Source organism: Lycorma delicatula, chromosome 1 (genome assembly GCF_047948215.1).
Source record: "Lycorma delicatula isolate Av1 chromosome 1, ASM4794821v1, whole genome shotgun sequence".
Classification (NCBI taxonomy): Eukaryota; Metazoa; Arthropoda; class Insecta; order Hemiptera; family Fulgoridae; genus Lycorma; species Lycorma delicatula.
The window spans coordinates 199806420-199822844 of NC_134455.1; the positions used below are offsets into that span (position 1 = coordinate 199806420).

Genomic DNA, 16425 nt, shown 5'->3' on the forward strand with positions numbered 1-16425 from the left:
ATTGACTGACCTGGCTGTACCTACTCAGTGGATTGTGCTTGGCTCTAATCGAGGATGTCTTAACTACACTACTGTAAGAGTGGGAAATTCTCAAAATAAAATGTTTATAGATTCTTTGACTATGAATTATTAAATGAGAAGAAGAATGTTGAGACAGTCATTTTGAAACTGCTTCCTTTTGAGCAGAGCTGTACTTCATTACAAGTAGGGATTATGTTATTCAATTAAAGTTAATATTGTCACCAAATTGCTATGACACACGTGGCACCTTAGAACTTTATGGTGGCCCTAAGAAGAACTGTTTGTGTGTTTGATGGGGTAACCTTGAGAAGGTTTGTTGAGTCTGGTTGCTGGTTTCTGGAGATGTCAGTCTAGCTCAATGAGTTGTGGTTGGGGAGTTGCAGCTCATCCACTGGAACAGACTGAGCTTCCCCTCTGCGGTTATTGCACCAATAAAGCAGACTAGTGTCTACTTTATTGGTGGCCTCCTGAGCCTGCAGTGTTGGATTGCTGTCTTCTGCTAGTGTGACCGAGGAGGTTCTTCCCAAGCAGTCCTCATTCAGCTCTGTTTTCACCACTAGGACTCCTGGCACTAGCAGGCTTAGTGCCAGGCCTGCTGCTCTAATAAGCATGTTGGCATCTGCCAAGGAGATTCCATGTTGGGTCAGACTAGGGACTTCTTCTTCTTGGTCTTCTCCTGGTGGTTGTCTGAGAGTGAATGCTCTTGAATTGCCATGCTGCTGTCTATAAAGCTGCCAGCACACATGGTGGGGTGCAAGCTGCTGTGGTTTGGGAGTTATGCAGTCAACTGGCTTGGTGGGAGGAACAGATTTGCAAGCATGTAGGTGGACTGAAAGTCTCCCAACATCTTCCAGTTAGTGTCACACTGACTTGCTGATAGTAAACATGCATGTGGCAACAATATAAACATGCCAAAAAAAAATTAACTTAAAAAGCAATGAAATGCCCATTTAAAGTGTAATAATGTATATCTGCAAGTTTTGATAAGCAATAATTAGACTAATAGTACAATAATAAACAAAAAATAGACTAGATTTTCATACCTCATGAAAATTAATTTCAGAAACACCAGACAAATGTATATCTCTAACTCCTTGTAAACTTTGGGCATACAATGAGTCATTTTCTTCCAAATCTATGAATGATACTGGTTCTTGTACAATTAATTTCCAAACTAATGGTGAAAGTGGTAAAGCTAGTGGTTTCTTGGTTCGCATCGCTACTCCAAATAAAATTCCTAAAGAAAGAAAACTGAAATTACTAACAAATACATAGTGAATATGTTAAGAAAAATATAAAACATTAAAGTTAATTTTACAACAAATTAATATAATTTTTTCTACAAAGTAAGTGATAATTATAAATTATATCAATTGATATATGAGGGTTGTCTGAAAAATGTTGAGCCTAACAGAAAAAGACGTATTTTTTCTGTCAAATATAGTTTTATTTTTCAACAAAGTCTCCTTTCAAGTTGATACACTATTTACAGCAATATTCCAACCTCTTTAACCATTCTAAATAGTAGCTGGCATCTTTCTACATAAAATAGGCGTTTATGTACGCAATAACCTTCTCATCTGATGAAAATCTCTTTTCTCCAAGCAAAACTTTAAGGTTAGGGAATAAAAAAAAGTCACTTGGGGCCAGATCTGGTGAATACAGTGAGTGGTCAACCAATTCAAAGTGCAATTCGTGAAATTTAGCCATGGCAACCATCAATGTGTGAGCACGCGCATTGTCCTGATGTAAAAGCGCTTTCTTCTTCTTCAAATGAGGTTGTTTTTTTGAAATTTCTGCCTTCAGTTTGTCAAATAATGATTCGTAATACTCTCTCATTATTGTTTTAATATTTTGAAGACAATCAATAAACAAAATTCCATTACTATCACAAAAAACAGTTGCCATCATCTTCCCAGCCAATGGAACATCTTTGCCTTTTTTGGAGCAGGTTCATCCTTTGCAGTCCACTGTTTTGACTGTTGCTTCATCTCAGGAGTGTAGTGATGGATCCATGTTTCATCTACAGTTATGAATTGATGCAAAAATTCTGACTCGTTTTGCTTAAACTGCTCTAGCAGGGCCTTGGAGTTGTTCATTCAAATGTGTTCTTAGTCCAAAGTGAGCAAACATGGTAGCCAACATATGGATAGCTTACGCATATATCTAATTCTTCAGTTAATATATGACAAACATGTTCTTTCGATGTGCCCATAGCCTCTGCTATTTCTCTAAGCTTAATTCATTGATTGTTCAGTACCATTTGGTAAACTTTTTCGATGATATCGGTGGTAGTTGCAGTTTTTGGCTGTCCCAAACGCTCATCAACCAAGCTGGTATGACCATGTTTAAATAATTCAGCTGCCCATCTTTTCATGGTGGCAAATGATGGGACAGAATCCCCATAAATAGCATCCAACTTGGTTTTAATTTGCGTAGGCATATTGCCTTTCAAATACAAGTATTTAATCACAGCATGATATTCAATTTTTTCCATTTTCACAAAAAACCTCTCAATGACTTACTCAAACAACTATCAAACAACAGCTGAGCGTCCAAAATGGCTGAAATTTTAGTGAGTACCTTTCAATGCATGCGCGAATACATTCCTTAACTTTTGTTGATGAGTGCTGCCATCTTCATGTTGAGGCTCAACATCTCTGATACAGTAGGTATTTACCTACGATCAATAGATCAGGTTAGTGTATGTGCACTGGACTGAGTCTTTAAATACAGTTAGTCCCTAACATATGTGCTCATTCTACAAGGACTGGATTTTTCAGCCACCTGCAGATATGAAAATTAAAACTATTAAAGAAATGGATTCACACCATCTTTAGAGCTGGTGATGTGGTGGCCAGGGTCGAAGTTACTGCAGGTGTAACGGGGGCCCTTCTGCTGTCCATATGCCCCACCACGATGGCAAGCATGTAGCTAAGGTGCCCATATATGTTGGTGCATGGTAGCCTTAAAAACTTCACTCTATAGGGGCCTGGAGTCAGTGCAGAGATTGCAAATCCGGTCTGTGCCAAGACATATACCAGTTCCACCGGAGTGGAGTACTGGGCCGGACCTCCAGGGTTGATAGCCCTGGAGTGGGGGGGGGGTGTACCCCAGCAACCAGCCTTGTTACACAAGGTATAAGATATCATGCAGCCTGAACAATCATTAAACGTGTCAGAGGGTTCACATAAACACCCTTGTCTAGAACCAGCCGTTTCGCCTCAGGCAAAACAGAGAAAGAGTTATGAGATGGAAGGACAGAGAAAGAGGCTAAGAGTATACAGAGGCTCTGTACAAGAATAGTTTTTGTAAACCAAAATATCTGGTTATTAGTAGAGAAGATGGTAATTTTTTGAGGATAAGACCTTTTGTTATCGCTCGAGAGATAAATAATTGTGTTGGAGGCACAATAAAGGTGATCCGTAAAACTTATAACTTCATGTAAAGATGACAAATGATAGCGAGTCGCAGAAGATTCTTGGGCTAAAGAAGAAGGCGAGTTTGCTGAAAGGTGAAGTTGCGGAACGAGCCAATCCACACAGTACCCTCAATAACTCAAAGGGTGTTGTGGTTTGTCAGGATCTACTCAATTGTATGAAGCAGGAAATTGTTGAAGAATTGACACCTCAAGGAGTGATAGAATGCCAAAGGCTGAACATGAGGAAGAAAGGTGAAGTTCTTCCGTCTGCCACTCATGTCCCTACTTTTAACAAACCAACCCTGCTGGAGAAAGTACATATGACTATACAGAGATTGGATGTGCGAGCTTTTGTGCCACAACCAATGAGTTGCTTCAGATGTCAATGTTTTGGCCATACCACTGCTCAGTGCAAAAGGCCACAAACATGCACATGTGGTGAGGAAATTCATGAAAAAGAACCATGCAAGGCTCCTCCTACTGGTGTAAACTGCCAAGGACAGCATTTATCCATATCAAGAAACCGTCCTGTTTACAAAGACAAGGTAGCTGTACAGGAAGTCACAACCCTGCAGAAGATGAGCTACTTCGAAGCAAAAGAGATTATAAGTGCCTGCAAGCCTAGAGCAACAACAACTTATGCTCAGGCTGAGGTTGCTATTCCTGCTCCAACTACTGTTGACACAGACCAGTTTCTCGGCAACCTTGTGCCCACATTAGCTACTATGACTGAGAGAATAATTGACAATAGAACGAAGTCTCTAACTCATAAGGAATTTACAAAACCTGTGATAAAGATACAACCTCCAGCTAATATGTCAACCATGAGCAAAAGCAGATCTGAACAGAAGAAGACAGCTGTAAAAATTGTAGGAGCCAAGCCTCCTATAACTGAGGTGGTCTCCAAACCACAGAGACCACCAAAAACCACACTGTGGGGTGTCTGTGCCCCCCCTGCCTGAGGCGGTGACTGGTGTGACCAGTCACCAGTTTCCTGCCTCTCAATCGGCACCTAAACCAAGCGCTGTTACATGCCAGTTGTCGTCTGCGACTTCAGTGGTCTCCGATTTGGAGACCAGGAGCTACATGGGTGATGACATACTTATTGAACATGAAGCTGTTTGAAAAATGGAAAAGAAGAGAAAAAATGAATGGCGAAAAGCAAACCTAGAGAATAAACTAATCCAAAAATTAGCGAGTTGATTCTTCAATTGAACATCAATAGATATTTGTCAAACATCCATGAGCTCCAATGCTTGGTACATGATGTAGACCCAGTTTGTATATGCTTGCAAGAAACACATTTTCTGCCGAAATGAAAATTTCCAGCTAAGATACAATTCATTTTGACAAGATCAACCGCCAAATATAAGAGTTAGAGGTGGAGTACCTATATTAACATCAACTAGAGCTACCATCGAAGCAGTTGAAATAAACACAAATTTTCAAGTGGTTGCAATAACAACGAAGCGTCCACTGGAGATCACTATCTGCAGCACACACTTGCTGAATTTTGACTGGAAGAAGGATGACATAACATGATTAATTGCTCAGATTCTCCTGCCAATACTACTGTTGGGTCACTTTAATGCACACAATTCTCTTTGAGGGTTGAAACAAATAGATCCACGGGGAAGAAAATTGCAAAAGTTTCTAATAGATTCTGATTTCATTATCATAAATGATGGTTCAGGAACTTTTTTCAATGCTGGAGATGGATCGACGTCCTGTATAGATTTAACACTATGAGTGCGTCGATATTGACGAGATACACTTTCCAAGCTTTAGAAGATCTGCATGGAAGTGATCATTTCCCAGTGTTAACTGATGTTACAAGAAAAGGTATATCATATCTCCAAAAGATGGCTGTTTAATAAGGCAGACTGGACAAGCTTCACAGCTAGTATGATACTTCCTGAAACAACTGGAGTTACAGAAGCCAATGTTAATGCTATGCCCAACGACATATTTGTCTTGGCATTAAGAATATCCCCAAAACATCCAGGAAACTCAAGAAACAATCCATTCAGTGTTGGAACGATGAAATAAGTGAAGCTATTAAAAGTAAGTAAAAAGTACATAACAATTTTAGGAAACATCCAACATTAGAAGACTGACTGCCTTTAAAAAATACAGGGCGTATGCAAAAAGACTTGATTTCTAAAAAAACAATCCTGGCAGCAATATGTGTCATCCATTAACAGAAACACAACTGCATCAGATGTTTGGAAGTAAGTGAAGGCTATTAATGGGCATACAAACTTTGCTCCCATAACTTGCCTTCAATATGAAGATGAAGTCTGAGATACTTCAAACAAAATCACAGTTACCTGCCAATCATTTCGAAACCAGTAAAATGGCTAAAATGAATATTTTAGAATGCAAAAAACAGAATTTGAGGGTCTGCTGACTTTCAGAATTGAAATGAATTATTCATACATTGTATCTTTCAAAATAGAACTTATGAAAGCAAGCAACACAGCTGCTGATTAGATTCATTATGTCATGATCAGGTAGCTGAATACCATTGCAAAACGTAGATTGTTAGAACTATATAGTCAGATATGGCAGGATGGAAAGTAGCCACAGCAGTGGAAAAAAATATATATTGTTCCAGTTCCAAAGAAAGATAAAATCTGACAGATCCTAATAGTTGCCATCCAATTTCTTTGACATGTGCTATGGGGAAAATATTTAAAAAAATGATAAACAATAGACTCGTTTGGATTTTAGAAAAGAAAATCTTTTATCCTTACATCAAGCAGGTTTCTGGCAATGCCACTCAACAACTGACCAAATGATTAATTTATAGAATATTATATATAACATCTTAATCACAAGAAAACATTGTGTTGAAGTCTTCTTTGACCTGCAGAAGGCATTTGATATGACCAGGCGTTATGGAATAATGCTTCAATTACATGAATGGGGCATTCACGGCAATCTACTGGTATTACTCAGCAACTATATGAATGACCGTTCTTTTCAAGTACGTGTTAACAATGAATACTCATCAGAAAAAAGATTGGAATGTGGCACACCACAAGAATCACCATTGAGCAGTACCTTGTTCATGATCGCCATCAATAAACTGATATTAGCCATTCCAGTAGAAATCAGCAAAAGTGTCTGTTGATGATCTGGCAATTGTGCATACCAGCAACACTACAGCTATGGTGAAGTACAAATTGCAACATGCGATAACTACCCTCAATGAAGTTGTAAGAAGTAACAGTTTTAATTTTTCACCAGAGAAAACGTGCTGTGTACACTACTACAGGAAGAGAATTCTTCACCTGTTTTGACTATCAATGCCCATCCTATATTATACAAGGATAATATACGATTTTTAGGTTTATTATTACACAAATCCCTTACATGGGGATTACATATACAGGACTTAAACATATAAAGCCCTGAACATTCTTAATGTTTATCCAACATCAATTGGAGCTCAGATAAAGAAATACTGCTGATCGATAATTCAAAATACAACTGTATAAAACATTGGTTCAATCAAAACTCAACTAAAGATGTATTGTATATTCATTCGCTAAAAAGTTGCATTTATGAAAGTTAGATGTAATACATAACAGTGAAATAAGATATGCAACAGGCGGATTCCGTTCAAGCCTGCCGACTAGTCTAATGTCAGAAGCCGAAATATGCCACAACATTATAGAAGAGAGATCCTACTGTTAAGATATGCGGCAAACATATGGGCCTTTCCTATCCATATAAATAATAAAACTTTTAACAACCATCCTTTGAACGCAATATACGAACATCATGCTACCTATTCAAGACCAGCTGGAATACGGTACCATGAATCGACAAGAAAATAGGAAATGGCTTTAACTGAGATGTCAGCAATTTCTACAAGGGAAACACCGCCACAGCTCTTACAAGCGGTAAACGCAAGATTGGATCTCTCTCATGGAAAACAGCAATTCATCCAACAGGAATTTTTATCAACCATCAGTAGTTACAAAGAATACATTAAAATTTATACTAATGGTTCTAAATCCGAACATGGTGTTGGAAGCTCCATATATGTAAATGGAGAAGCCCACTTTTGGAAACTGCTAGATATGGCCAGTGTTTATACGGCAGAACTTACTGCCATACACCAAGCTCTTTGCTACTCCGAACATTAACTGTGAAGAAAGAATGCTAATATGTTCTGACTCTTTAAGTGCACTTACTGCAGTTTGGAACAAGAACATTAAGGACATCCTTATTGAAAACATCCTGTCCATTTTGTACATTTTAAATCAATAAGGACAGCGTATTTGTATGGACTCCAAAGCATGTTGGTATTGCAGGAAACAAAAGCACAGACGAAGCTGCCAGAACTGAAACAGTGTGTGATAACTTGGGCATAATTCCTCTTTGAGTGGCAGATGTTAAAAATTGTCTAAAAGAATAAGAAACTGGTGGAGTAATGAATGGAGAAGATTAAATACGAAATTAAAACTTCTCCATATAAATGGAAGAGCGACGTGAAGCTGACTCACTGAGAACAAGTGGCGATGAGGAGACTTAGAAAGAATTGGTCATACATGAATAACAAATTCATATTTGTTAACTGGCGAAGAAAGACCAATGGGCAATGTTTGTAATAAAGCACTTACAAGCATCCAATGGAAGAGTGTACCATATACGAGGACCTCAGAAAGACATTTGACTAATAAATAATGTCGCTTATTTGGAAAATTGAAAAGAAGAAAAAATAGTTGCTTATCTACACGCCAGTGGTCTATTAACAAGTCTATAAGTAAATTAAAGTTGTGTTAAGGAATCTCTAAGTGATATATTTTCATTCTATTAATATAGATATTTTTAATAATGATGGTATTGTGAAGACATTCTTTTTTCATTTTTGTTTTTATGTTTTATTTACTGTTTCATTTTAATATCAGGGCCCTTTACACCCTGTAAGTGTTATCAGTGTCTTTAATATATGTGAGTGCCTAAATGTCTTGTGTTGTTTTTTCTGGTGTTTCTTTAAATAAGATGTAAGGGCCCTTTACACCCTCACATATGACGAGGCTGATGGTGATTTAAACCCTTTTTTAAAGAATTAGATGAGGGTTAATAACTGTAGAAGTCAATGCCAGTATAATAAAAAAAAAAAAAAAAAAAATTAACGCCACAGATAAATTCAACCCCACGTCCATGTTACATCTATGCACATGTCCGGGGCAGGTAATGACATGGTACTTTTGTACATGCACTTATGTTGGCAAATGGGAAAATGGTCTTGCTCAGGAACTCCTTGTGGTGTTCAGGATTGGCAGTCCCGAGCTATTCGAGCTGGTTGCGGTTGTGCTTTTCAGTTTTGCTGTTTGCAGCGGGGATGGGAGACATGACTGTGACCTATTTACTGACACCGTGCGGATGGAGAGTGCCCATCCCTCTTCTCGGTTGTGGAGTTGGGTTCAGGATGAGCTGCTGTGAGCTTGCTCTGCCAAAGTCTTGCACTGTCCAGTGTCAGTCAGTTGCTTCAGCCCTTTGCAGGGATTGTTCCATGGGTAAGGGTATCGAAGCCCTTATTGGTATGTCCAAGCCCTAGGATTTTGGTATCGTGGGTCAGGAAGTACCTGATTCCTTGGCCTGGGTTAAATCTGTGGGAAGCGGTGGACTGGGGGGAACCCAGGCAGGATCTGTGATCTGGGGCATGCCCCAACCATCTCTCCGCCCGCACCTTGTGACATATCAACTGGTGAAAATATAGGCTATGGGTTTTTCAACTTCCACAACATTCATGGCAGAGGGTCCACTTAAAAACCCTCGTCCTGGAGAGTCTCTGTCTTTGCAGGTGAAGAGGACGAAGTGCATAGAGTTTAGCAATAAACAAGAGTTTTTGGTAATCAAGAAGATGGATCACACCAAGGTTCAACTGAAAGACAAAGCTGTAATTCTGAAATATTTGGTAATTAAGAGAAGAGAAGAGGATTTTAGCAAGACAAGTTTTTTCATGATAGCCTGAGGCATCACAGATGCTGCTGGTGGACTGGTAAAGGATGTAAGGAAGATTGCAGTAGGAGTGTTCGTTGAAACAGTCAACGATTTACAATTCTCATGGTTGTTACAGGCGAAGAAGATTGGACTATTAGACGTTGAAATATGACCACATGTAACCCTAAATATGTCGAACGGTGTAGTTATGTGCAGGGACTTGTTGAACTGCACCAAAGAGGAGATCATCGATGAACTTAGTGAATAGGGAGTTATAGCTTGTTGTCCATTTAACACTCGCCGCAGTGAAGTACAACCATCTGCATTGGACATATTGTCACTTAGCAGGCCAAAGTGCCCTGATAAGATAAAGGCGGGTTTTCACAGACTAGACATCCGTTCATTCGTCCCGACACCATTGTGATGCTTTGGATGTCAGTGGTATGAACACACAGCGGCATGATACATTAAGAAACAGATCTCTCTTCTCTAATCTCTTAAAACTTTATTTTTTACTAAATCAACCCATCTAATTTTCTATATTTTTCTATAAAACTGCATTTCAAAGGACTTTAGTCTTTGTTTTACTGGTTTCAGCTTCCAAACTAAATTTTGTCTAAATTGTATGCTTCCAAACTAAATTATTTTCCCAACAATGAATTTTTGCTATAACTACTTCTAATTCAATTCAGATAAAACAATATTATCACTTAATCTTAGTAATTGAATTTTTTTCCTGCCTTGTTACTTTACTTGAAAACTTTTAATTGTTTTCTCATTGCTAATTTCATACAAAAGTTAATATGACAAACTTCACGGTGGTGTGGTAACATCTCTGTCTGTTCATTTAGAGGTCCCAGGTTCGAATTCTGCACATCATGGCATTTTTTACATGTTACAAAATTCATTATCATTCATCAGTAACTTTAAGTGGGCATAAGCTTGTTGATGCTGTGTAAATAATTAAATTAATATGTAAAAGGGACAGAGCAAACTTTGCCTTATTCCTTTCTGAACTAAGGTTCCCTTACCGAAGTTTCTATCTTTAATATAATTAGCTGACACTTATATAAAAATGACACTTCTTTTACAATAAGTGAGCCGAAAGTTTGCCACTTGCCAACTGTTGCATCTAATGTACTAGTCATGGAAAAACATGTGTTACCTGCTCATACTCATTTCTTTTTATATCCTATGTTTTATACATGATATACATTTATTAACTCCACATATTAATTTCATTTATGTATTTTATTTTTGTAATTGTCTTTATTTTAACTACAAATAAATGCTAATAGCATGAAGATATTTATTTTGATTTAATGTTATGGAGAAACTATTACTCTAAAGGTGTTGCTAAATCTTCCATCACCGAAATAATTTTCGCTTGTAGATGAATAATCAGTCTTCATCACTACTTTCTTGTAAACTGATGACAAATTCTTCTTCAACATTATCAATTAAATGATCTTCCTCAAAATATCCATCTTCTAGTTTTTTCACATTCTCACATATCTGTGACCAGTCTTTCTCTATTACATTAAAAATTCTTTCTTCACACAGCGCAAGAAATCTGTATTTGTGGTGAACCGTTCCATCCTGATGACCAGGCAGGGATCCACCTGTCTGCATCAATTATCAGGGGAATCATTCAGCAAGAACTAGAAACTGTCCAATATATAAAGAGGTAGTAGTAATTGAAGAAATTAAAACCACTCGAAAAGTGAGAAACATTGAAACAAAGAAAATCATAAAAAATGGATCACCAAAGACAATGTCATATGCACAAGCTGTTTCATCTGCAGCTTCCTTCAATACAAAGGATGTGATTTCAGAACTGGCTTCAGTATTAGCAAATATGGTTTAATGTATCATCGACTATAAACTTACAAATCGTACAACCAGAGAAGATAGTTTAAAACGAAAGAAGAAAACACCAGCTGTTAAGCAAAAGATTTTGTCTCCTTTGGGGAATGAACCTTTGAAGAAGGTCAGTGAATGCAGGCAAGAGAAGCCTGAACCAAAAGTAGAAATAACTGAAATCCCTGTTCAGGGAAGTAACAATAGAGAGGTGAAAATCCTAGAAAAAGGAAGATTTACAGAAAACAAGAATGAGCCCCAAAAATCACTGAGGCCTTTAGTAGAGAGGGCAAGGCCCTGGACGTCCCACATGTTTTAATGGTGAGTGCATCCAGTTTGGACTGAGACTACTCACTGCACCACAGGAGCCAGTGTCGTCTGATGCTGGCAGCAGGAGATCCTCCGCGATTTCCGCTGGAAAACCTGAAGGATCGATCTTGGATGCATCAGATACCACAGAATTTGACATCGAGGCCTACAGAAAAATGGAAAGAGGAACAAAACAGGATGGCTGAAAGGGAAATCAAGGTGATGGAATTTGAAGAAGATGTAGACAGTATGTTTCTGTAGAGAATTTTATAATAAAAGATGTATTTTTTAATGTTTCATTAACATGATAATTTTGACATAAGTTTTTGATATTTTTATCTTAAGTGATCTGTGTGATGTTAAATGGCAAGGGCAACCATTTACACCCTTGTCATTTTGTATTTAAAGTTTTTTCAATGTATGTTTTAGTTTTTATCACAGTGAGGTTTTGTTTGATAATTTTGACTAAATTTCATAAGAAATGGGTAGAATGATTTTAAAATAAGAAGGGCCTTTACAACCTTGTTATCTTCTGTTTTTTGGGGTTTAATAATCATAGACAAATCATCTTTGCATAATTACTTGACAAGATTAGTAATTGACTATGTCTCTTGTGTTCATTTCAGGGGAGGAAAGATATTTTTCTATATCTTTTCCTTTTCTGATGTGGAAGGGCCTAATGACAATGGCAGTTGATACCTTTAAAACTTAAAAAAAAATGCCCCGGATAAATCCAACCCCATGTACGTGCAACATCTACGTACATGACCGGGGCAGGCAACGACATGGTACTTCAGTATCTGCACTTACTTTGGCCAACGAGGAAATGGTCTTGCTCAGGAGCTCCTGTGGATTACAGGGTTGGTGGCCCGAGCTGTCCAAGCTGGTTGTGGTTGTGCTTCTTGGTTTCATTGTTTCCAGTGGGGGTGGGAGGCATGATTGTGATCTGTTTGCTATCGCTGGGTGCAGTGCAGACGGGGAGTGCCCATCCCTCTTCTTGGTTGTGGAGCCGGGTTGAGGGTGGGCTGCTGTGAGCTTGCTCTGCCGAAGTCTTGCACCGTCCAGTGTCAGTCAACCAGCAGGGATTGTTCCAAGGGTAAGGGTATTGTATTAGAGCCCTAACTGCTATCTGCGAGCCCTAGGATATCGGTATCGTGGGTCAGGCAGTACCTGACTTCACCACCTGGGTTATAAACTTGTGAAAGGCAGCTGACTGGGGGAACCCAGCAGGATCGATGATCTGAGGCACGTCCAACCGTTTCTCCACTCGCACCTTTTGACATCATGACTGGCATAAATATAAGTTATGGAAAACTTATCATCCACATCTTCTGTGGCAGCGAGTCTACATAAAAATCCTCGTGTTAGAGAACCTCTTTCTCCAGAAGCAAAGAGGAGGAAGAATGTTGAGTTTAGTGACAAAGAAGAGTATCTAGAAAAGAAGGATCGAACCAAGCTTCAAACAAAGAGTGGGGGACCTATTCCTAAGTATTTAAAATTAAAGTAAAAGGAAGTGATTTTTCTATCATCAGCCCCTTCATGGCATCACCGAAGCAGCTGGAAGTCCGGTTAAAGATACAAGAAAGACTACAGAATATTTGTTGAGACCATCAATGATATACAGTCATTCCGATTATTGAAGGCAAATAAGATTGGAATTATCAATATTGAGGTTATACCACAAGGTACACTAAATACTTCTAAAGGAATAGTTGTGGGCAGAAATTTGCTTAATTGCACTGAAGATCTAAAGGAATAGGTGTGTACAGATATTTGCTTAACTGCACTGAAGATGAAATTATAGATGAGCTTTATGGGCAGGAAGTCATTGCATATCAACGGCTGAACACTTGATGAAATGGAGAAGTCGTACCCTCTGTGTCAGATGCATTAACAATCAATAAACCTTATGTCCCGAAAAAATAAAGGCAGGATTTCATAGGCTGGATGTGTTCTCCATAGGCTGGGCTCCATTCATCCCAACATCATTGCAGTGTTTCGAATGTCAAAAATTCAGGCACACAGCAGTGAGATGCACGAGGAAACAGATTTGCATATGTGATTGCACTCATTTGATCTGTGCAGGTACCTGTCGATATGTATCAATTGTAATGGACAACATAGTGCCAGATCAAGAAATTGTCCAAAATATAAGGAAGAAATTGCGATACAGGAGGTAAAGACCGTTCTGAAGGCCAGTTATTTTGAAGCAGAAAAATTTGTGCATAGCAGAACGCCATAGCAGAAAGACCATGTGTTATGCACAGGTTGCTGCTACTCCTGCAGCCAAAGGAACCAAAACCAAAGGACATGGTAACAGAACTGGCGCCAGCCTTAGCAATCTTAGTTGAAAGAATAATTGATTAGAAATTGAAGAACTGTACAACTTGGGACAGCAGTCCAAAGTCGTACAAAATAAAAGCAAATGTGACTAAACAAAGGTGTCGTACTCCACCGAAGACTGAGCCTTTGACTAATTCAAAGATAAACAAAATTATATTGAAAAAGCAGAAGGAATTTGAAGCTAACGATCAGATTGAAAATATCCCAATCCCGGGACCTGCGAAACCGGAAATACTGATCTTAGAAAAGGAAGAGTTAAAAAAAACAATAATGGAGCCCCCGAAAGCACAGATGTCTTTAGCTGAGAGGGCGAAGCGCAAAACACATGACCGCTCCACATGTTTTTGACAGCGAGTACATCCAGTTTGGACTGCAATATACTTCTGACTGCACCACCAGAGCCAGCGTCATCCGATGCCAACAGCAGGAGATCCTTCATGACTTACAGTGAAGGAACTGAAGACTTCATCTATGAGGCCTTAGATACCATGGATATCAACATCGAGGCCTTTAGAAAGATGGAAAAAAGAAGCAAAAAGGGATGGCCGAAAGGGAAACCGAGACAGAGACGATAGAATTTGTAGAAGAGAAAGATGATATGCCTCAATGAAGAACTTTACAATTAAATAGTATTTTTATTTTTTTATTAATATGAAATTTTGATACATATTTGTTAAGTTTTATTATAAGTGTTCTGTGTGGTGTTAAATGGTAAGGGCCCTTTTTACACCATTGTCATATTTTGTTTAATAGATTTTTTAATTTGCTGTTTAATCTTCATCACAGAGAATTTTTCTTTTGACAGTTTTGACCAAATGCATAAGAAATAGCTAGAAACATTTTAAAATAACAAGGGCCTTTACATCCCTGTTATATTATGTTTTCAGGGTTTTAATAACTATTGACAAGTCATTGCTCCTTTTGACAAGACTAGTTCTTGATTATGTCACACGTCACATGTGCTCTGTTTTTGGGAAGGAAAAGATACTGTTTCTATTTTTTTCTTTTTTTTGATGTGGAAGGGGATAATGGCCATAGCAGTCGACACTTAAAATTTCAAAAAAGAGTCACAGCAGCTGTTTAGCTTAATAATTAATATGCAATGTAAATAATAATCAGTGTGTATGTAGATTTGATTTGTTTCTCCTTCTTGAACCTAGCAGAGGATATTGCAGTGTTCGGTAGTTTTTTTTTTGTATAATCCACTGGGTATTCTTTCCTTTATTTGTAATTTTTTTTATATTTTGTTATACTATCAATGTCATTTAGTAAAGTGAAATACTAATATAATTATATTAAGTTTTTTTTAAGAAAAATATAAAACTACATTAAAGTTAATACACAGTTACCTAAAAATTTGAACCACAAGAGATGGTTCCGCTGATTTAATGTAGGGTTGAATAAATATTTATCCTGATTGTACCCAGTCTCATTAATAGCATTAGGAGTTTGTATAAGTAATGGTACAGATCCATTGAGCAGCTCTTCACACATTTCAGTAATTGTATCATCAAATACACCACCGGCATCATCAGCACCTTCCCCAACTAACTTTACCTATTAACATAATAAAATTAGCATACAAAAAAAAAATATATAGATACAGTTTATATATTTACAGTTTGTTTATCTATATAAATATATATATATATATTCAGTGAAACTTCCCTTAATGGACACTCTCAATAACAGACTCCTCTTAATACTGAAAACTTTTAAATTCCATGGCAGTTTTATTATAGTGATATTAATGGATAAAATATTTCTCAATAACAGCTGTGGACAATGAATTTACCTACAAAAACTGTTCAATCAATTCTGAAAAATGAACAGCAGAAATGAAAGCTTAATTTTTCATGTTTTATTTTAAACTGAGTGTGACTAATTTGTTTATCTGTTGTGACCTGCTTCCCTTCCTACCTAGTTTATGTTATGCTTTCAATCAATTCATCAACCAGCGTGATTCGCCCTCAGTTGTACTGAATATGTGTAATATTTTTGTTACGATATAGTAGTGTATTTCTTCTTGTAGTACATTTTCTATATGTATGGATATACTATGTATGTTTGAGTAGAAATTTTCTCATAAACCAAACCTAAGTTAACCTAATAAAACTGCATCAAAGCTAACCCAACTACTAATATTTTACAGGCAACACTGCGATCTTTCCAAGGATCATTTTCTCACTTATGATTCTTTAATAAATTCTTTATCTAAATTTGATGAGGATTCCCCAATCTTTTACAATGGTTTAATTCTTGGAATTCCTCGCACTCTTTCGTGAGCATCATTTTCAGATTAATGTATCCTCTCGGTGTCCTGTGTAGTTGTCGATGACATCAACTGTTAATATATCAGTTTTGGTATTCTGACCAACAAAATATTTCATATAAAGTATATACACTGACAGATGATGAAGTCAGACATTTAAAAATTTGCAAAATCGAAAAAACGAACCATTTTGATTTATTACATTTAAAAAGAAATAATAATTCATACTATTACTACA

General features: G+C 37.5%; 1 protein-coding gene across 4 annotated transcripts in view; it reads right to left on the reverse strand.

The window, feature by feature from the left end:
- Nucleotides 1-16425, reverse strand: part of LOC142327390 (putative E3 ubiquitin-protein ligase HERC1) — a 314426-nt gene that overhangs the window by 27798 nt on the left and 270203 nt on the right. For all 4 annotated transcript variants that reach the window (XM_075370430.1, XM_075370438.1, XM_075370422.1 and 1 more), the window contains exons 42-43: nt 15265-15472; nt 1065-1258 (exon numbers count right to left, since the gene is read on the reverse strand). In XM_075370430.1, the coding sequence (XP_075226545.1) occupies nt 1065-1258; nt 15265-15472 (402 nt within the window). The remainder of the gene's footprint in view (nt 1-1064; nt 1259-15264; nt 15473-16425) is intronic.